This window comes from Rattus norvegicus, chromosome 19, assembly GCF_036323735.1.
Source record: "Rattus norvegicus strain BN/NHsdMcwi chromosome 19, GRCr8, whole genome shotgun sequence".
NCBI lineage: Eukaryota > Metazoa > Chordata > Mammalia > Rodentia > Muridae > Rattus > Rattus norvegicus.
Genome location: NC_086037.1, coordinates 70,070,048 through 70,091,889, shown reverse-complemented (window position 1 = coordinate 70,091,889; position 21,842 = coordinate 70,070,048). Strand labels below are relative to the sequence as shown.

Sequence of the window (21,842 nt, the reverse complement as noted above, 5' to 3'; positions counted from 1 at the left end):
CAGGTGATAACACCACAGCCATGATTCAGATATATATACCATCAGGTGACAACACCACAGCCATGATTCAGATATATACACTGCCAGGTGACTACACAATAGGACAGAACACATCTCTCACCCCTCCCAGATTCTTTTCCCCAGATACCAGACAACAAGACTAGTCTCTGGTCCTGTCTTCCCAAAAAGGCATTATCCTAAGACCCAAGACACTCATGAATCCAAAAGGAACCCAGAGTGACACATTTCTTGGGGACATGCATTCAAATATAGGACCGGGGGCAGTTCTCACCCAGTATAGACACAGTAACCAGATGTTGAGCACAGGGCACAGGATCTGTAACGTAACAGCTCTGGTCCCACCCAGGGTCAGGAAGCCCATGGACTGGCCAGGGTGCTGTCCCTACCATGTATTACTGAGTCTTGGCAAAGGGGAAGGGATACAACAAGGTGGGAAAGTCTAGGTGAGAGAACATGAGGCTTGTGGCAGCTATAACCAACCTCTTCTCTAACAATGTCAAGACTTGAGAGAATGCTTGAAAGCCAACATACAGGGAGCTTGGAAGCCTCAGAGGGAAGGAAAGCATGCATTTGGGGAAGCCCCTCTGGACATAGGGTAGGAGGGGGTAGAAAGGGGAAAGGGAGAGGTGAGGGAACCTTCTCCACTGGTCAGGGTCAGCCTCTGATTTAAAAAAAAATAAGGGGTTGGGGATTTAGCTCAGTGGTAGAGCGCTTGCCTAGGAAGCGCAAGGCCCTGGGTTCGGTCCCCAGCTCTGAAAAAGAGAACCAAAAAAAAAAAAAAAAAAAAAAGTAAAATCACATTCTAATAGAAATGCACATTTTCAGGCAAAGTTTATCAGAATTTGTGAGGCCAAACAATGGAACGAGTGTTCTGTTCTTTGTTTTGTTTTGATTTCATGAAATCAGGAACCACAAACATTAGTCATGATCTGTTTTCCGTGAAAATGACATGTATACGTGCATTAGAATGTTTGAATTCGTCAACAATACATTGTAACTTATAGGCTCCAGAGACACAATAAAATATATTAATTTCCTTAGAATTTAAACTAGGGTTAAAAAGAAAGCGAACGTGCCAAGCTTTTCTTTTTGCTTTTCTATATTTTAAGCTTCAAAAAGTTATCAGCTACTTTGTTGTCATATCCAGGAGTTATGTACAATTTAAGAACTCCATGAGGGTCTGTGGAAACACTGCAACGTGAGGGTCTGTGGAAACACTGCAATGTGAGGGTCTGTGGAAACACTGCAACGTGAGGGTCTGTGGAAACACTATAATGTGAGGGTCTGTGGAAACACTGTAATGTGAGGGTCTGTGGAAACACTGTAATGTGAGGGTCTGTGGAAACACTGTAATGTAAGAGTCTGTGGAAACACTCTAAGCTCCATTTGTTCCTATCCCCAAACTGCATACCATGAACCCCTGACAAGCACACACAGGACGAACCTCTTTCCATAGGCCTGCAGCACAGTGTGGTAAGGAAGCTGAGTAAGTGTTCCACTCACAGAGTACCTGCAAGGGGGACTTTTCCTCTTCGGGGTGGGGTGTTCTAGGGACAGCCAGGGCAGCTGTCTGAGCCGCCTCTCCTGTGCTGTGCACCTGCTTCTCATCCTCCACATGTGAGCTGCTGCCTGCTTCCTGGATCTCTAGGCTCTGCATCAGCAACTGACACGCCTCCAAGTCCGCTTTCCACACTCTCTCAAGCAGCGGGCACCTGCAGCTAAGACAGAGGCAGCAGGCATGGACATTAGCCCAGCGATGGCTCACCCTATCCATCAACGGTGTGCTTGTGTCAGAGGCCACTTCACACACTCCAACATCATTTTACAGAGGCAAAACATATCAACTGGAGGACACAGAGGGACCAAACCTGTCATGTGTCTCTGCTCATGGTGACATTCACGTGGGTCCTTCCTAGCTGCCTGGTCAGCAAGGACACCCAGAATCTCACCTATGCTTCCAAGAAGAGCTACCCAGTGTGGCACATCCTACCCTCTATTCTTATTAGAGTCAACAAACCCACCCGGCTCTGCCCAAGGCTTCTGCAGGTTCCACTACCTGGGATCTCACCTCTCACCTACCAGGAGATATTAAATCACCCTTGTTACCCACTAACATACATATAGCCTGGTCCCAGGCCAGCAGGACTCTAACGTCACCTGCCATTCTACTGTGCTCAGCAGTACACACCCACGTATGCTTCCCACACAGAACCACAGTGTCTCAGATTCAGCTTACACAGTCCGCTTTGGGGGGAAGCTCTCTGCTCTGTAGCCAGACATCTAGGGTGGACCCCTGAGCACACTGTCCAGCAGGTGCTGGGAGGTGGAGACTGGAGAATCCCTGGGGTGTGCGGAGCACAGAGTCTCATGGAATTGCAGGCTCTGTGTTCAGTGAGTAAGTGGAGAGAAATAAAGGAAGATGTCTACTGTTAACCTGTGTCAATCCCCAAATCTCCTCTGCTAACTTCTACATGTGCATCGTGGCATACATACACCAACACACACACACACACACACACACACACACACACGAAAACATACACACCAATGCATGCATGAACACACATGTGCACATATACACATACACCAATACATACACACATACACACATACACACATACACATAACACATACACACACATCACACACACAATGAATGAAACTTTTAAAAACTAAACAAAGTAAATAAGCTTGTACTACTACATTTCAAATTCATGTGAAAAACAGGCTAGAGGATAGAAAATATAAAAACTGACACAAAGCAATGGAAAATGTGTTGGAGAGAGGGTTCAGTGGTTAAGAGCACTGGCTGCTCTTACAGAGGACCTGCGCTTAGTTACCAGTGTGCACGTCAGAACTGCCTGTAACTGCAGCTCCAGGGGCCCAGTGTCCTCTTCTCTACTGCGCAGGCACCCACACTCAAGTGCACACACCCTTGTGCACACACCCATGTGCACACACCCATGTGCACACACATATAATTAAAGGATTAATCTTTTAAAAAATGGAAATGTTGAGTTGATGATAAAACTTACAGGTATTGACAAGTAATTAAACGTCTCCATCAAGTGCCTGGAGGACAGAACAGGACCTCAGAAAGGAACAGACAGGCAGTGGGCACACAGAGATGGTCTCAGGGAAACAGAGGTGAACCTTGTGGAGATATGCACACCCAGACCCCAAGGCACCTCTTCAGATCTATTGAATTGGCTAAAAATAGGAACTAAGAGCTGACCAAAGCCGGGTTGTGGGGTATTGTCCCTGCCATTCACGCCAGACTCATCCTTGCTCCTGCACACGGTGTGGTTCAGAAAACCACCTTCTCCACCCTCTGAGTCTCAGAGACAAACAACTCTTTCTCCTGTAAGCTGCTTTGGTCATGTGTCTTCTCAGGGCACAGGAGAGTAACTAAGATACTGTTTCACTAGCTGCGTTAGAGACACACCCTTTGCTTGATTTTCCCCTCAGATTCATTGGCTTTTGTTCTTATCTTTGTGTCTCCTTTTTTTCCTTTCCTGTGTCTTACTTTCCATTGTTTCTCTTCAGCTCCTGCCCTTTTTCCCCTTCCAATCCTTTTTCTTGTTCTCTTACTGTTCTATTAAAGGCACCCACGCATCTATATTTCTGCCTAAGAAGTTCTCTAACCATATCCACACATGTATGTTTAAATCTTCAAATATTAAATACTTTAAAATATCGAGGGAAAAAAAAGAAGTTTATTTCAAAGCCCTTATGCACTTGCTCTCGGAACTGCTCTAACATGGCCGGCATGACTGATTTCCAGAATTATAACTTTTATCATCCTGCAGACTTAATGTAGAGTCTTTGTTTTCTCTCCCGCTCTCCTCTTGAAACTGAAGCTATACACTTGTGTGTTTTCCAGTTTGGGACCCAACATAGTCAAAGCCTCTCTACAGCCTCTGTACCCCAGGAGCCAGTGGGAATCACAGGGCTCTTATGGTTCCCAGGGAAAGAGGTCAACAATGTCCCCCATTGAAACCTGTAGAATGTCAGAGTAATTGGTGAAATATGGCGTGACTCTTGTCTGAGTGAAAGTGGAACTAGTCCTGAGCTGTCTCTAGGACACGCTCGCCAAAGTCTAGGTGCCAATTTCAGAGGTGCAAGGCATGTGGCAGATCGAGTATGTGGGTGTAAGGTGGCAGTGCTCCTTGTGGGCTATGTGGTAACTTCTTCTGAGACATCTGCTTTTTGCATCTGTTTGTATTGAAGGCAGCCATGGCTGACTGTGTGTGGTGAAGATGCCTGCTCTTCCTGCCCAAGAGAGTAACTGGGTCATTAGCAAAAACTGCTTCACCAGTGACTCAGAGCCTCTGAGCCTTGGGAGGGCAGGGATGATATTTTGAGCTGTGGTAGCTCAGAGGTCTGGGTGGAGAGGTGGGCCCCAGCACAGCCATCACCTTCTCGAAGCTAAAGGAGGCCTGCAGAACCAACGGAGCACAGCCTCGGAGGACCGAGTGTGACCGTGCTCTGTGGGGGATGATGCTGGCATGCAGGGACTTGGGGTGGCAGCTTGCCTCTCTACTGAAGTAGGAACACCCTGGACACAGGGGGTCATGGGTGTGACCCCAGTACTTGTGAGGCTGAGATAGAAAGATTACAGTTAATTTAATGCCAGACTTGACTGTGTAATGATTTCTGGGCCAGCCTGGGCTGGAGTGAGACATTCTCTCAAAACACAAACAACAACAACAAAACCCTGGGAACCTGAGTTCTGACACAGACGTCTGAGGTTTCAGCCCTTGTCACCAACCCATCCCTCCTGACTTACTCTCTTTTAAAGGAATTACCTCAACAGAAGCTACTGAAGCATGTGACTACATTCTTCCTATTCCCTGGGCAACTTAAATCTCCCACAGAGAGAAAAACGTCACTATTACAAGTGTTTACATTTTGTCCTTTGATTTACCTTATCTTTACTAATTAAAACTTTTTTTTTTTTTGGTTCTTTTTTCGGAGCTGGGGACCGAACCCAGGGCCTTCTGCTTCCTAGGCAAGTGCTCTACCACTGAGCTAAATCCCCAACCCCAGGTGTTTGGTTTTTGTTTTGTTTGCTTGCTTTTTTTTCTGTTTCCCCACTGTGAGATGGGAAAGGGAACAGAACAAAAATAACTGGATAGACAGTTACAGGGAGAAAATATTAGGTGTTCCGGTTGAGGATGTGAACCAATGCCTTCAGCTTTCCCATCCCACCAGCTTTGTGAGAGCTGATGTTGGATGTCAGCTCGGCAGGCTCTAGGATCACCCAGGAGATGACCCCACAGAGCACGTCAGGGGGCGTCTGCTTGCTCTGACTCTTCTATGCAGCTCTGGTGTGTTCCTCAGATGCCATCAGAGCAGCCCTCACACCCTTCCAGGAAAGACACATGGACGGCTACGTCTTATATCCTTTACTCCCTCAAACTGCCACTCATTAAATTATAACCATAACTTGTCAGCAGGTCAGAGAGGACCTGCCAGTGCAAGTGGACGACCTGAGATTGATCCCTGGAACCCACGGTGAAAAAGAAAACTGACTCTCAAAATCTGTCCTGACTCCACGCACAAGCCATGGACTCCACTAACCCTTACTCCTGCTACTGCTACTCTGTCACCATCATCCTCTGCATTGTCACCACCACCATCATCACCATCACTGTCATCTTCATCATCTCCTTCATCTCATTATTATTTTTATTATTATTTTAAGATCTAACCAGTTATTCAAGGCCAACATCAGTGACCACGTCACACATGTCTTCTAAAAACCTATACCGGGGTTGGGGATTTAGCTCAGTGGTAGAGCGTTTGCCTAGGAAGCGCAAGGCCCTGGGTTCGGTCCCCAGCTCCGAAAAAAAGAACCAAAAAAAAAAAAAAAAAAAAAAAAAAAAAAACTATACCGAGTGATGCCTCCTTCCTCTGAACCCTACGGCATCTGGCAAGCCTCTGGATACAGCCACAGTCCATTTGATTCCACTGGTCAGACACAGACCTGCTTCTTCATGTTTAAACAGGCCGGGGAATACTTTGTGTTCACATCTTTAGACCCCAGGAAGCATGTAGACTGGCAAGGTGTCACTCAGCATAGACACTAAGTAACAGTCTGATGAACTGAACAATAGACACTAAGTGACAATCTAAAGAACTGGGCAAACACCTGCCTGGAGAGACTGGAAAAGCATCCGTCCTAAGAAAGGTTACCCGGGGAGCCTTTTTGGTGGTAACTATTGTAGAATTGGCTACATTAAAAATTAAAGTCTCAGAGTAAACATGGAAGGGCCATTCTGTCTTACTCTGGCTGCTCAAAACCAAACCCAAATTCCTAATTATCTGTACAATGTTGAAGGGGGAGAAAGCTTTCTAAGCAACTCAGAAGGACAAAACAGAAATATCTAGATATATTTGGATATATCTCTGTATATTTATATTTGAATATACATAGGACCAAGGTACCAGGAAATCTGGTGCTGGTGCTAGGATCCGATTTTCTGACCTGTAGAGTTCAAGGCAGTGGTGTGTGATATCACAGTTGGTACTTGTGCTACAAACTGCCATCGAGAAACAGGTTGTGGGTCAATGGCCACTATAGTCCAATAGCTACAGGGTTCTCAGGCACAGAGATCTGAATGGCACAGGTGCCAACACGCATGCTTCTGTCACCCAACAGGCTCAGGCAGGTACATCTGGCACAAACCCAGGAACCCCTTGGTGTTTCGGACTAGCTTCACTCTTAATACTGAAGAACTAGGAATTCTGCTCAGGTTCAAGGTCATCCTCCATGGCTGAGCCAAAGGCAGCCCAGTGCCCTCACTCTTCTGGCTTGTGAGGAAGGAAACCCTCTTGTCAGCGCTCTCACCCACTGCCTCTAGAAAACTGTCTCAAATTGCAAGATGGCCCTGAACTAAGTCTATTTACACGGAGTTGTGGGATGCCCCTTACGCATACATAGGAGAGAGCAGACTGAATCTCCTCAGGTAAAAGGAAGCATTGGGTTACCAAGCGCTGCAGGTGCAGGATGGCGCGCCATCACCCTACGACCTGGCAGGTCTCTGCTGCAGGAGAAGGCACCATGATAGGGCATTGCTACCGCCACAGGCTGAGAAGAAATCTGGGACCTGCTGGAGCCCAGGGCAGTCTCAGAACCGTACCGAGGAATTGTGTGCAGACATCACTCTCTCTATCCAGGCACACAGAGTATCATAACAGCTGAAATCTAAATTGAAGTCTAAAAATAGCACAATAAAATTACTTCCTTCCTTCACTCCACTGAGAGCAAGTGGGCTGACATCCACAGCTGCAGGGCACGGCTGACTTCCTGAGTTCACGCGGACGGAGAGGTTACACAACTGCCCCATCTTGCGAGCACATCGCCCAGCCCGGAAAATGGGGAAGCTGGAGCAATTACCCGGTTGGTGGGAACCGATCATGGACATTTGATTATAGTTATTAATGGGGAGAACGGGAGACAGACCGCTGAGCGGCTGGCTAGCGCTAAGTGAATGTGTATGAGATTCCTGGAGGGGGATTAATTTCTGTTTGCGTTTCATTTCTCGGCTACCATCTGAATGTGACATCGAGTCTACGCGTGGCCTGTCACATCCTTATCAGTATGCAGTGCCTGGCACGCTGGTCACATTATCTCTGCTGGATGCACCAAACAAGGGGTCTCTTGCTGAGGGGATCGTTTCCCTCTGATTCTAATGCAGGACTGGGGGAGCCAGTGGCTGGCTTTTCGGTTGAGAAACGTGCCTTGCACTGTCAGAAAGACATTCTCCAAGCAAATATTTGTCTCTCTGTGTGTTTTCCACTGACGTCGAGCGCACACAGATCCTGATCTGAAAGGCACGTGGACCACCATCGAGTTCTTGGTCCCGTCAGAGGACACTGGGCTTTCTCTGCATCTCAGCTATGAGATCTCAAGCTCCTCAGGCGAGCCAGGTCCCATTGTCCTTTCACCTGTGGTGGCCTCTCAGCTTCTGTGCGTGGTTAAGTGATGCACATGCAGTGCCAGACAGCACAGTGCTGGGCCACGCTTCATTCTGCTGAGTTTAGCTCTTCTCCAACCAGAGACAAAGAAAATCTTCTCAGTGCTGTAGAGACAGTCCTGAAGTGTGTCCTTCTCTCAGGCTAACAGAGGGGAGGCCCGCAGAGTCCATGAAGCCACACCGGGAAGACGATTCCAAAGTCTTACCACCCCCACCCTCCAATCGCTACCTTTGCACGAAAGGCAGTCTGCTCCCTGAGTTTGATTGTGAGGTCCTGTGGGGAGGGAGGTGTCCATCCAAATACAGCCACATCGATAGAAGCAAGGGTATTACCTGACTGAGTATCTTCAGGGGTTAGCGGGTCAAAGCCAAGAGGCCAGTAGTATGAGAACTGTCAAGAAGTCGAGATATATGGGACACTTCGTGCACCCCACCTGAAATCAGCAGGATCGTTCTGGGGACTAGAGCATCCAGGCATGAGCCCGCTGGCTGTCAGAAAAGAGCTCAGACTGAAGGAGTTCCGGATGAGAACCAGGTTCCAGGCTTCTGTGTGAAGGTCCACCAAGTGTTTCCCACTGCTACCCGAATGCCACATGTGGCCAAGTACGACCCAACACATTGCAACTTACTTAAAATACAAAGGGATTGTGGTAGAAATTCTTGGCAGGGTCCTCCACAGTGAACTTTGTAGCCGAACGTGTTATGTCACAAAGTTAAAGGCTGGCCCCTCTTGGAGGCTGACAACCTGAGAAACCAACGTGGGACCATGCTTACGTGTAGTCTGTCCGCCTAAACCTGACTAGCCCCCTCCTCTTATTGAAAGGACTCACAGTCACTTAGAGATGACAGGGTCAGGCAAACTCCAGGGTCAGCTTGCCCTTCTGACAGGCAGGAGGAGGAGGAGGGGATACCCTTCAAAAACCCTTCCATCTCTCTGTCATACTCCAGTGAGCCACACAAATGAACACACCTGTGCCACAGCAGCCTCAGGGGCCACTTCCATCCCGAAACTGCCAGCCCTGGTAAACGCCATTGTCAGAACACGAACGGTTCCACTGAGAGCAACGAATCAAGAAATCCAAGAAAGAGTCAATTAAGACAAGCTTGAGCTGGCTGATGCATCCTACCGGCCTGCACCAGTGGGATGCAGGCCCCTCTGGGGAAACCGTAGCACTGCTCGTTTACAGAATAATGAAGGAAATAACTTGCCCAATGGCTGGTGTAGTTGTCAAAAGTCATCTCTTTGTAATTCTCACCCTAGGCTTCATCCAGGAAGTAATCATACGATTTCCATTTTGTGTGTGTGTGTGTGTGTGTGTGTGTGTGTGTGTGTGTGTGTGTGTGTGTGTACGCCTGCACACACTGATACTCATGTGAGTTACAGTTTACACGTGGAGGTCCGAGGACAATTTGAAGAATCAGCTCTCTCCTTCAACCATATGGGTTAAACTCGGGTCACGAGAGTCCGTGGGAATGCTTCTACTGGATAAACTATTCACTGGTCTGGGGATTTTTTTTTTAGCATAGCTAAGGGATTGGAGAAACAGCTCAGTAGGTGAAGGGCTTGCTGCACACCTATGAGGATCAGAGTTCAGATCACCGGCACCCACACGAAAAGCCAAGTGTGCAGATGCACGCCTGTGCCCTCGCACACAGAGCGTAGCTGAGTTTGGGATGGATGAGGCTAAGGAGTTCTCCTTTGGGGCTTGAAGAGGGGTTTAGCACTCCACACTGGTGTGAGGTTAAGCTGCAATGGCACAGAGCCTGGTGTCTTTGAACCCTGGACTCATCCCCTGTCATGGATGCTCTCTTAGCAGCCAGATAACACAAGCAGGCAGGAGGGACAGGCGGGAGGGACAGGCAGGAGGGACAGGCAGGAGGGACAGGCAGGAGGAGCAGGCAGGAGGGGCAGGCAGGAGGGACAGGCAGGAGGGACAGGCGGGAGGGACAGGCAGGTGGAAGTGTGAGCAGACTGACTCAGAACCCCTCGGGTAATGCTAAATCAACCGTGTGCTTGCCGTGGCTGTGGTGCAGGCTCACAAAGTGGAGAGCAGTCACTGACAGTCTTGGAAATGCCTGCCTCCTAGAGTGGGCGGGGGTCTGAGAAGCTCCCCCAGCAGCAGAGACTTTAGAACCCATCTGTCTGAAGGTCACAGGTTCATGGCACGTTGTCAAATTAAACTATCGTGCGATCTCAACATGTCCTGTAATCATTAAAAAACTCTTGTCGTTTAATTATAGGCAAATTGGATCTCTGCCATTGATGTATTGACTGAAGCTTAATGGCTCTTTAAGATTTCTCAGTCCGTGGCCAAATGCATCAAAAAGACTTTTTTTTTTTTTTTTTTTTGCCTTGAGTACGTTAAACTCATCGGATGTTGGACACTCCCTGCTAATTAATAATTGTCTCTTTGTGTGTGTGTCTTTTCTTGGGACAGTGTCTCATACAGTCCAGGCTAGGTTCAAACTCACTATGACTAATGGATAGCTAGGGCTGACTTTGAACTCCTAATTGTTTAGCCTTCACCCTGCAAGTGTTAAGATTACAGCTACACTCACGGATGGCTGTCTTCAAGCTTGTGAAAGCCACCCTGGAATGTGAAGGCTGACTGTGAGGTGGGTTTTTTAGAAGTGTCCTCTGGTGTGAGACACCATGGCTTTATCACCCATGCCCTCTCACACAAGCTGCCCCTCCCTAGGAATGTGTAAGGGTTAGCAGTCGTTGTGGCTGACGCTCTGTTGAGGTAGCTGCCTGAAAGCTGCCGTGTTCTTGTGAGGAGCACCCCCAGCCATATTCCTGTAAGTAAACCCAAGAAACTCATTGCTCCACCAAGCTGGACTTGAGGCCCGAGCTGGGGTGAACAGACATTTGTTCAGATTTCCCCCAGGGAAAGCCACGCGACACAGGCTATCTCTAAAAACAGCCCCACGTCCACTTAATAACTACAAGTCAAGGACGAGGGAAACGCCGGCTGCACTCAGCCCCTCCTCGCAGGGACTCACTGGGGGCCGACACCATGTCATGCACAGTGGTCCTCCTGGCACGGTGCCCAGGGTTACCTCAGACCTCTGCTTCTTTATCCTCCATTTTCTCTAGGTGACGTTTCCACTGTCCTGGGAACTATCAAAAGACAGGCAGAAGAAGGAGCTGTCACAATCCCAGATGCTCTTGGACGTCTACAAAGGGTCACTGTGCAGAGACACAGGGTTCAGGAGACACAGACAGCAATTTAGGCCAGGGATACGCAAGGTCAGGACTCCGCAGCTCACAAGCTCCTGTGCCAGGTGTGTGGCTGTGAAGTCAGCAGGTGACTCTAGGACCTTGGCCAGCCGATGCTGTGTGTGGGAACCACTGCAGGATCTGGGTCTCCACCAGAACCACTGACAAGGACTCAATTACCACAGTCTTTTCCTTCCTCTGCAGGAGCCATCGTCGGCATCTGGCCAGAGGGCAGGCAACAGAAAGAGCAGACTGTTTACGTAATGGAGGCTGAGAACTTGCAATGACCTTGAGAATTGCTAGGAAGGCAAGAGTCTCTCTTGCTTTTAGAAAATAAGGGTGTGTGTGTGTGTGTGTGTGTGTGTATGTGTGTGTGTGTGTGTGTGCGCGCGCGCGTTTTCAATATGGAATTATGTGGATGTTCTTGGATGTGCAAGTGTATGTGCCTATTTGGAGAGGCCAAAGGAAACCTCAGGTGCCAGCCCACTTATTTTCTAAGATGGGGGTCTGCTAGCATTTCTTCTAGGCTCCGCCCCACAGTTACCTGGCAACAGCCAGGTGTGGCTGACTCAGTATAAAAGGGGCTGCTTGCCCCCTCCTCTCTCTCTTCCTCTCCTACCCCTCTTACCCTCTTTGCCCCTTCACTCCCCACTCCCCTCTCCCCCTCTCTCTACATGTTCATGGCCAGCCTCCTCTCCTCTCCTCTCCTCCCCTCCCCTCCCCTGCAGGCGCTCTCTCTCTCTCTCTCTCTCTCTCTCTCTCTCTCTCTCTCTCTCTCTGGCTTTCTCTGTCTCTACTCTCTCAACTCCCATCCTCATGCCCTAAATAAACTCTATTCCATACTATATCCATCATAGGGCTGGTACCTCAGGGGGAAGGGCTGCCTCAGTATGGGCCCACAGAGGAGGCATCCCCTCCTCATCCCTCTCTCTCCCTCTACCAAACATATTCCTGGTTCTTTCTTTCCTTCTATAGAATATGACAAGGTCTCTCATTGACTGGAAACTTGAAAGTGGGCAGGTCCAGTGAGTGCCATAAATCCTCATGTCTCTACCTCTACAGGGTTGGGATTAAAGCGTGTACCCCCCCCCACACACACACACATCTGGCTTTTTAGAATGTAGGTTCTGGGGGCTGGACTCAGGCCCCTGCGTTTGTACACCAAGCACTTCACTGACACTTGACAGCCAGCGCCCGTCTCTCAACGCCGGTCTTTTTCACTCCATCATTTTTGTGTGTGGTTTTAAACTGCTACCGATGAATAATAACTCTCATTTATCTAGTCATTATTGCATACAGGAGGCACCCTTTATCTTCTTCTGCAATTGTCTCATTTTTATGACAGAAAAAGGGGGCTTGGAGAGATTTACTGTCTAGTGAACAGCCACAGCTCAGAAGGGATCACACTCAGATCTAGACGATCTTATCCCCGAGCCCCAACCTGAAACCCGTGTACCCTCTGCCCTGTTCCACAGTGTCCAGGAGTCATGGTCCAAGAGGCTCCCTCAGAAGCCCATCCCTGAATGACACCTCCACCCTGAGCCCAGATTTGAGGGTGCACGCGCAGTCACTGACTTCAAGGATGGATGCAGACGCCGTAGTGTTGTGCTTGGAGGTTTGAGCTGTGTTAGAGACAGAGGTCTTATGATTTGACCTGTGATTGTCAAGACATGAAACCCTCAGGGTAATCCCTGTGGTTGAGGCTGTCTTTACTTTAGTTCGCAACACTGAGGAGATCAGGGTGGACTCTGCCTGTCACCTGGGATGAGGGACGAGTGGCTTCTGAGCCAATTTAACAGGAGAGCTGAGCTTCTCCTGAACCCGAGCTTCTCTGAGAACCCAAGCTCACAGTTCTCATTCTGAATGGTCCTGGGGACTCTTGCCCCCAGAGAGCAGGCAGCCTGCAGGGAACTCGTGCCTTGGGGGCACTACCAGGGCTCTAGCACTCCTATTCTGCTGACTTTTCCCACTTCCGGCTCCCAGCTTGAAGGTTGGTGTGAGTAGGGCTGAGAGGTGTGTCCAGGAGCCCCGGGAGACACTCCATGGCTTTCTCTGGCCTTGCTCAGCTCTACTGAAGCCCCTTGGTATGAAAGCTGAGTAATCTGCCTACCATTACCTGTGAGGGCATTCTCGTACGAACTTCTAGATAGCAGTAAACATTGGGGTTTGTTGTTGTCGCTGTTTTTTCTTTAAGAATCAGATCTCCTTTAGAAAAAGGTTGTCGAGCTCTCAGTTTTAAAATAAACTGGAGGTAAGACACCTGAGTTCCTGAGCGTTCCTTCCCGCCGTGGGGGTCTCGGAGCCCCCTCCCATTCAGAGACGAAGCCCACCTGTGTCTTTTCTGCTTTGACTGTGAACATCTATCTGACGCACCCTCCAGTAAATACTTGAGAGCTGAAGCAGAGCTCAAGGACATGGAAATAAACCAGCAGCCGCTGAACTGCATTGCTGCCGCTCTGTGAAGGCTTCAGATTCAAGTCCAGGAAAACAGAGGCCACAGGGAGCCGGGAGAGTCTAGGGAGAGAAAGGACGCTCCCCTCCAGCCACGCACACGCACAATGGACTCTGTGGGTATATATAGAACCAGTGTATGCATCCTGGGTGGGGGCGGGCGAGGCTTGGCCCCTGTCAGCCTGAGGTGCTGGGTTTTCATTGGACATAAGGATATTCTCCTCCCCAGTGGTTACGGTTGTAAGATGTGAGTTCCTTGTAATACGTGTGCTTCAGATACAAAGGATCGAGGGCTGGAGAAGGGTGGGGGAGGTGGAGGGGGAAGGAGGGAAGGGGGTGGGGGAGGAGGAGGGACGGGGAGAGGGGAGAGGATAAGAGCGAGGGGAGGGGGATGGAGAGAGGGAGAGAGGGAGAGAAAGAGGGGGAGATTTCTGTGTCAATCACTGGGTACCATCATCTTCTGGTTTCCTTTGTTTTGTTTCTTTTGAGTCTGGTGTGTATGTCTCACTGGCCGGCCAGCGACCCCAGGATCCACCTGTCTCTGCACGCCTAGTAGAAAGTGCACACCATCACGATTGGCTGGCTTATTCAGCCTGTAGTCTAGGGATCAAACACAGGTCCTCAGGGGTTCAAAGCCAGCACTTCACCAACTGAGCTATCTTCCTTGCACCACAGTAATAACCTTTGAGCCAAGAGAAGTTGTGGTAGACACCTGCAAGCTCAGCCTTGGGAACCTAAAGTGAGAGGGCTCCCAAGTATTCAAGAAAAAAAAGAAAGAAAGAAAGAAAGAAAGAAAGAAAGAAAGAAAGAAAGAAAGAAAGAAAGACACAGGCAAAAAATACAAATTCTTTAGTATTTCCTTTGACTCACTCAGAAGGCTAACAGAGAATATGTGATAACCGAGAAGAGGGAAATTGAAGCCAAATTCAGCCCTGAGGGGAAAGAGAGCTAAATCAACACATCCCAGCTTGCTGTTACCTCTGTAACAGCCTGAAGGAGACACTGGAGGGGACAAGGTGAGGCTCCTTGGAGTGGCTTTGTTGTGGTTGTTTTTTTTTTTTTTTTGGTTTTGTTTTTTTTTTTTTTTTTTTGGTTTTTTTCGGAGCTGGGGACCGAACCCAGGACCTTGCGCTTCCTAGGCAAGTGCTCTACCACTGAGCTAAATCCCCAATCCCATTGTTGTGTTTTTTAATATTCTATTGTGTGTCACAAAGATGGGATGCCAAGGCAAATGGGTTTGGATGCTATATCATCTATATCTAATCTCTATATACATCTATACCATCTACATCTACATCTAATCTCTCTCTATATATAGTCTATATTCATATATATACATATATATATATACAGACATATATATATATATATATATAATCTCAACCCATATAAAGGAAGAGTAAATTAAAAAATAGGGGGAAAGATGGCCAATTCTTCCTGAGGATTGGTAGGTCATAGGTGTGGGACTGCAGTTGGGGAGGTGTCTGTCTGTCTGTCTGCCTGTCTGTCTGTCAGTATTTATGCTCCAGGGCAACAGTGTGCTGTTCAAGGGTCTAAGATGACTTTAAGTCACACCTCAGGTACCAGGAATAAGACGGAGAGAAGCGTGTTAGAACGACCCCCCCCCCCCCAGTACGTGGCAGGAAAGCCAGCCTCGGATCCAAGTCCCTGAGCTTCGTGCATACACTCCTGACTCCATGATGACCAGCTCTGACAGGGCTTTCCCCAAGTCTAAGGGCAGCAAGGTCAGTCGGTGGGTGGATGGACTTGGCTTGCAACCTGAGGCTAATCCCACACCCTAGCATCCTGAAGAGAGAGGCCTTGGCGCTGTCCTGGCTGACGAAGGTTTAAGGCAAATCTATTCCAGAACCACTTAGCAATTTCCAGAATAGTAGCAAGATGTTTCCATAAAACCAAACTGGCTGCCAGGGAGGAAAGGCATAGACTACATTGTCGAACTTGTTCCCTTAATTAGGACCAGATCCCGCTGGCTGGGGTTTATTTCCAGAAGTAGGCATCCCAGCAAACCAAGAACAGCTTGACGTGCTGTGGAGTCCCTAATGCTTCTCCAATCTGAATTCATAATTGGGTTTAAAAAAAAAAAAGCAACCAGGAATTTTCATGCTGGTTTTGATTCGGGATTCAAAACAGAACCAACAGTGCAGATTCCTGCATTGTTCCGTGCATAAACCGATTCGCAGTCCTTAAGGCCCCTTCAGAGGCTACGCAGAAAGCAAAAGCAGACCGCAGCATGAATTTTCAGCTCAGTATCCCAAAGAGGCTTTTCTTATTCTGAGATGTGAGAGCTGCCCTGTGTTCTCCGCCAAGATGCTTTTAAACATTGTAATCTATTTGCTTTGTCAAAGGGGAGCCTGGGCTAGGAGACTTTGGAACAGCACCTGCTCCTTTCCCTGGGGATGCTGGGTGTTTTCCTGCTTTCTTTGTTGATGTATAGTAAAGATTGACTGGCTCCTTCCCTTGCCTTCAATGAATTCTAATAAAGCAAGCAGATATACCCAGAGTCTCTAGGGCAGAAAACCCCCTTACCAGCTCAGCTGACCCTCCAACACTTCCGTGCACTTCACAGTGTTTGCCTTCACGCGTGTTTCTGCAAGACAAAACCCAACGTGAGTGCAGCTGTAGTCCAAACAGAGAGAAAACCACGAGCGCTCGTTTAAAAGCCGAAAACAAAGGATCATTGGTCAAGGGTCTTTTTTTTTTTTTCCTCTTTTCTTTTTTTTTTTTCGGAGCTGGGGATCGAACCCAGGGCCTTGCGCTCACTAGGCAAGCGCTCTACCGCTGAGCTAAATCCCCAACCCCCTGGTCAAGGGTCTAATAACAGCAGCGTGTTGTGTTTGGAAGACCCACAAGTCCATCCAAGTGGCTGCCGGGTCCATGCACTGGAAGTATTGCAGAGGCTCTAACTGGCTCTGCAGCTGGAATCAGGCACAGGTCTTGTCATCCAAGGACGACCCGGGCTTGATACTGTCACAGGTGGCTCACTGTCAGCCCATCACTGTGCATGGCAATACCTCCCTTCCAAAAAAGATAGCCCCTGTTAATGAAAAACGATATGCACTCACATTTCTAAACAATCTGGGCTTTTCAAACTAATACTTTGTTAAACATAGTAGATACTAAATGCTAGACTCCCCATCTAAGCTTTGGATGTGAAACGTCCCCCAGAGGGACGCTGTTTGATTGCTTGGTCGCCAGCTATCAGAAGTGGGTCCCTGGGGCCAGGTATCTGCTTCTGACTCCACCCTAAGCTTTCTTCTTCCTGATCCACCAAGCTGTGAGGACCCGACTCCCATGCTCACACTGCTACATAGTGTACACAAAGGCAAGTGTGTTGCCAAGGGTGCACCTTGAAGTTACTCTCTGCTTTCGCTTCAGTCTGACCAAGATGATTATGGACACAGCCATCCCCCGTTCCCTGCCTGCCCCACCAGGATGACTGTAAACATAGCCACCCCTGTGTCTACAATAGCCATGCCTGGCCCGCCATGATAGAATTTTCTCTCTGAAACCATGAGTCAAAATAAAGTTGTCTGGGAGGTGGCTCTGGGCAAAACAAGAATGGATATGGTCAAAATACAGTGTAAGAAATTCTCAAAAGGGTTAATGAAACTATTACATGAAGACATGAAGAAAGCTCTTTTCCCTGAAGTTCTTCTGCCAGCAGCAATGTAACTAATACCTCAGCTTCTGTGGCCTCAGAGCCTCATGACTTGCCCTGGGATGTTCAAACAGCTTCCTGTTCTTCCCAGTGTCTGGAGGCTGACACTTGAGCATATCGCTGTTGGGATAAGAGTTTCCTGAGCACCTGCCACCACCTACCAAACCCCACCACACAGAACCAGGCAGTCTAAGAGCGCCGTGCAGTACGTGTAGTCAGGTCACAACCCTCAAATCAAGTCAGAGTGTCGACATGGAGTTTAGACCTCTAACTTGGCAACCACCAACATGCTGACTGAGAACAGGGTTCATCTCCTCTCACTCTCCTGCTTGTCCATCCTGAGTCTGCTAGAGAGGTACCTCTGAGGGACTGGTGATCCCCAGAACAAGGGAGGGTGCTCAGGCTCTTATGGGGGAGAGGCACGAAACAGTACTTCCCATTTGCGAACTGAATCCAATATTCAGATTATGCTACTATTAGAATGGGATTCAAATAATTAGTTTAATGACTCCAAATTAAGTGGAAGCTAATTGATGATTGAATATGGTAAATTTGTGAAAATATTTAGCAGAATACATGCCACAAGCACAGTCGGTTCTAAAGGTGTTCAACCTAGGTCCCATTTCATATTAGGCACTGTGTATAGTATTATTTGTATGTGCATGTGCTTGTGTATGTGCATGTGTATATGTGTACATGTATATGCATGTGTGTACATGTGTGTCTGCATGCATGTATATGTATATGTGTGCATATATGAATGAATACATGTGCATGTATGTGCATGTGTTTGTGGGGGATGCATGGGTGTGCATGTGTGTGTGCATGTGCTTGTATGTGTGTGTATATGTATATGTGTGTGCTTGTGTGCATGCATGTGCTTGTATGTATGTGTATGTGTGTGTTTGTGTGCATGTATGTATATATGTGTACATGTGCTTGTGTGTATGTGTATGCATGAGCATGTGGGCATGTGTGTGCATATACTTGTATGTGTATGTGTATGTACATGTATATGTGTATATGTGTGTCTATGTGTATTGCTTGTGTGCATGTGTGTGTATGCATGTGTGTGTGCATGTGTGTGCATGTGTATGTGTGTGTGTATGTGTGAAGAAGCCAGAGGTAACCATCATGTGTCTCCCTCAGTCACTTTCCGTCTTACATTTTGAGACTGGGTCCTCCCTCCCCTGAGCCCAGAGTTCCCTGATTTGACTGGCCTGTTCTCCAGTGAGCCTTGGGGATCCTAGGTTTTCAGTGCTGGATGACAAGTATGTGCTACCACACGCCCAGCTTTTAAATGAGTGCTGGTGTTGAAGTCAGGTCTTTGTGTGTTCTCAGCAGGTAATTTACCTACTGAGCCACCTCCCTGCTGCCTGTACTCAGTGTTATTGAAGAATAAAGAGGGTCTGGCATCAGGGACCCAGAGGGGCCAGGTTAGCAGCTAACATGCATTTGCTTCTCTCTCTCTCTCTCTCTCTCTCTCTCTCTCTCTCTCTCTCCCTCTCTCTCTCTCTCTCTCTCCCTCTCTCTCTCTAAGATAGGGTTTCACTGTAGCCCTGCTGTTCTGGAACTCACTGAGATCTGCCTGCCTCTGCCCTGAGTGCTGGTATGAAGGCTGAGTGCCACCACATAGCTACCTTTTTTTTTTTTACAGGTCTCACTACGGGGAAGCCTGGATGGCCTGGAACTTGCTCTATAACCATGGTGGCCTCAAACTCTCAGAGATCTTCCTGCCTCTGCCTCCTGAGTGCTGGGATTAAAGACATGTGCCGCTATGCCCAGCTGTTATTACATTTTCTAAAAAAAAATTACCTGTTTTTATTTTATGTGTATGTTTCCCCGTGTGTGTATGTGTGTGTGTGTGTGCTTCATGCCTGTGAGTACATTTTTAGAAGCTGAAAGACCTTTACTTTGGATGCAATGCACACACACACACACACACACACACAAACAAACACACACTCACACACACTCACAATAACAGAAGTAATGCTTGGCCTATTTTTTCAAAAGTTATCAGATCAACACTCAAAAACCAATTTAGCCCAAATTAACTTCCATTTAGTAAAAGAAGAAGAGGAAGAAGAAGGAAGAGGAGGAGGAGGAGGAGGAGGAGGAGGAGGAGGAGAAAGAGGAGGAGGAAGAGGAGAATTATTCAGAAGGAAGATGAGAAAACCAAAGATGACCAGAATCCTGATGAATTTCCAAGGCACTCGCCGCCCTCCACGTTTGTTTGGGAAATTAACCCATGTACGAAAATGCAGTGTGATCCCAGCAACTCGAAAGCCCCAGGGATGGCAGAAGTTGAGGGAGAAGATCCTGAAGCCATTTTATCTCGGCATATGAAATAGAACATGACTGAGTGGGGCCTCGAGAGCTGGGAGAATCCTTCCTACAACGCTGTTCTCCACGCATCTAATATCGCACTTGAAGGCAGGAAGTCAGCGCCACCACAGGCCATCTCCCAGCCTCCATGTTTTAACGTTCATATTCATCCTGGTTCACTCTTCCAGGCTGTGTGTGTGTCGTCTGTGGTGGCACAGGTGTTCAGCTGCTCCTTGGCGCCTGCAGATTCCACACTGCAATGGCATACGGTAAATGGCAAAGGGCTCCTGTGAGAGAACCCTGAAGCTGGAAGCTTATCACCCTCCCAGGTTGCTAGACATTCCTTATAGAGTATTCAAAGCCAGAAGCATCACCAAGCATGCATTGAACACTACAAGGTATTGTTCAGATTGTGGGCTGCTCCCCTCGACCCACCCTGCCTGCTCCTCTAGGGAAGGGATTTGCAGAGAGAAAGGACAATGGTTGGCTGTAGGTCCCCGAGAATGAAGATGTGTTAACAGAAGGGCTTCTCTTTGGAGTTCCAGCTAACACAGCTGCCATACCAGATCCTGTGTTGGCAACATGGATACCACATCACACTGGGCTCAAGAAAGTCCGCTGCTCAGAACTGGTCCACGTGCAGTCTAGATAACTCTGAGTGGCCGTCAACATCAAATTCCCAAACTCCACAGAAGAGAAGGAAGAAAGAAAGAAGGTTAGATGGGGAGGGGACCTGTGAGGTACTGACTTCTGGATACCACATGGCTGTTGTAATACATCAACTCGTAATAGCTACCGTTACCTACCCAACACACACACAAGATCAAGCCAGATGAAATTCCCATATGACAGGGAAGCCTTGGAGGCCCTGCCCATACTGTAGGAGCTGTGGCAAGTTGATGGCTGCTGAGGGAGGACGGTAAGGAGAGTCTCTACCCTTTGAGGATGTGGTCACTGTGGGTTGCTTATGCTCTGATGGAAGGCCACATATTCATCTACAGATGGGTGGTGCTAACTGGACTCAGAGAGCTATTAATAAAATAAAAAGAGGACTTGAAACTGGATGAAAGAGAGAATCAGGGCACCCTAGGGAGCTGAGTAGAGGCAGGGGTGGACAGCTATGATCCATATGTACATCCATGTACATATATTATATAAACATACGGAATGTTCACAGAATAAAAAATATTATCACAAATGGAAAGAAAGCAAAGCAAGCTGATGGCAGGAGCTGTCCCAGGGTGACTGCAAAGGCTAAGAGGGAGCCTCACAGTGAGCTGCCCTGGACAGCAGAACTTCTGGGTTCCTCAGGGAAGGAGGTTAAACCTCAGAGGGGGATAAAAGAGACTTGGAAGAAGGTACCTGAGAGAAAGGTCTTAGGGAATGCAGGCATGGGCAACTTAGGACAGCCATGGCACATACTGTTTAAGATTTTTTTTTTAACCTTGAATACTAGGTATCGTCAGCTCACTTCACCTTCCCGGTAATCTCCGAGTCATTTCCCCCAAGCCTGCATTGTGATTATTTCATGCAGCACATGATCACGCACAGGAGTAGGATGGGTCACCAGAGGACACGGTATGCCTGGCAGGACAGACTCCGTGCCCACCTCATGGCTATCACAGCCACACATGAAAGTGGAGGCAAGGCTGGATTCACTCGTGGGTTTCTCTAAGCCAGGTGAGAGAGACGCCACCTAGAACCTCATGCTGTAAGTCGGTAAGTGGTGCCAAAGACCACTGTGTGAAAAAAAAATCCTCAGAGCAGAGTGGGCCAGTGTTGGTCTGATACTGTTGGAGCGATGCCCTTGAAGACCTCCATTGTTGATGTTATTATTATGGTTAGAATTAAGTATGACTAGGTTCATGGAAAATCCCCAGCCAGCTGCAGAAGATTAATACAGATCTGGTGGTCAAAATGAATAATAATATGATATGTCAAGATATCCAGTGTGATGACCTGTAACCTTTCTGAAAAACCAACATCTTGCTGACTAATAGATATGACAAACCTGTGACCTTTCTGACATTCTGTCAACATCAGCCGATTCCCTGACCAAACGAATATTGTGTCCTTGGCCTGTGTAAATGTTTCTTACTTCCCCCCCTCCCTCTGTTACCCATGTTATGGTATAAATTCAGCCTTGGGGAAAAATAAAATT

General features: G+C 48.0%; 1 protein-coding gene across 12 annotated transcripts in view; it reads right to left on the bottom strand.

Annotated features, from left to right (window-relative positions):
* Window positions 1–21,842, bottom strand: part of Disc1 (DISC1 scaffold protein) — a 209,423-nt gene that overhangs the window by 29,081 nt on the left and 158,500 nt on the right. For 5 of the 12 annotated variants that reach the window (XR_010060007.1, XR_010060004.1, XR_010060005.1 and 2 more), the window contains 2 exons: window positions 16,222–16,282; window positions 1,532–1,739 (listed from right to left, as the gene is read on the bottom strand). Coding sequence is in view for 7 of the 12 variants with exons in the window: in XM_063278075.1 (XP_063134145.1) it covers window positions 1,532–1,739; window positions 16,222–16,282 (269 nt within the window). In the remaining 5 variants the exon portion in view is untranslated. Of the gene's footprint in view, window positions 1–1,524; window positions 1,740–16,221; window positions 16,283–21,842 lie in introns of those variants that run through there. The other 7 variants (XR_010060006.1, XR_010060008.1, XM_063278076.1 and 4 more) reach the window with 3 other exon arrangements.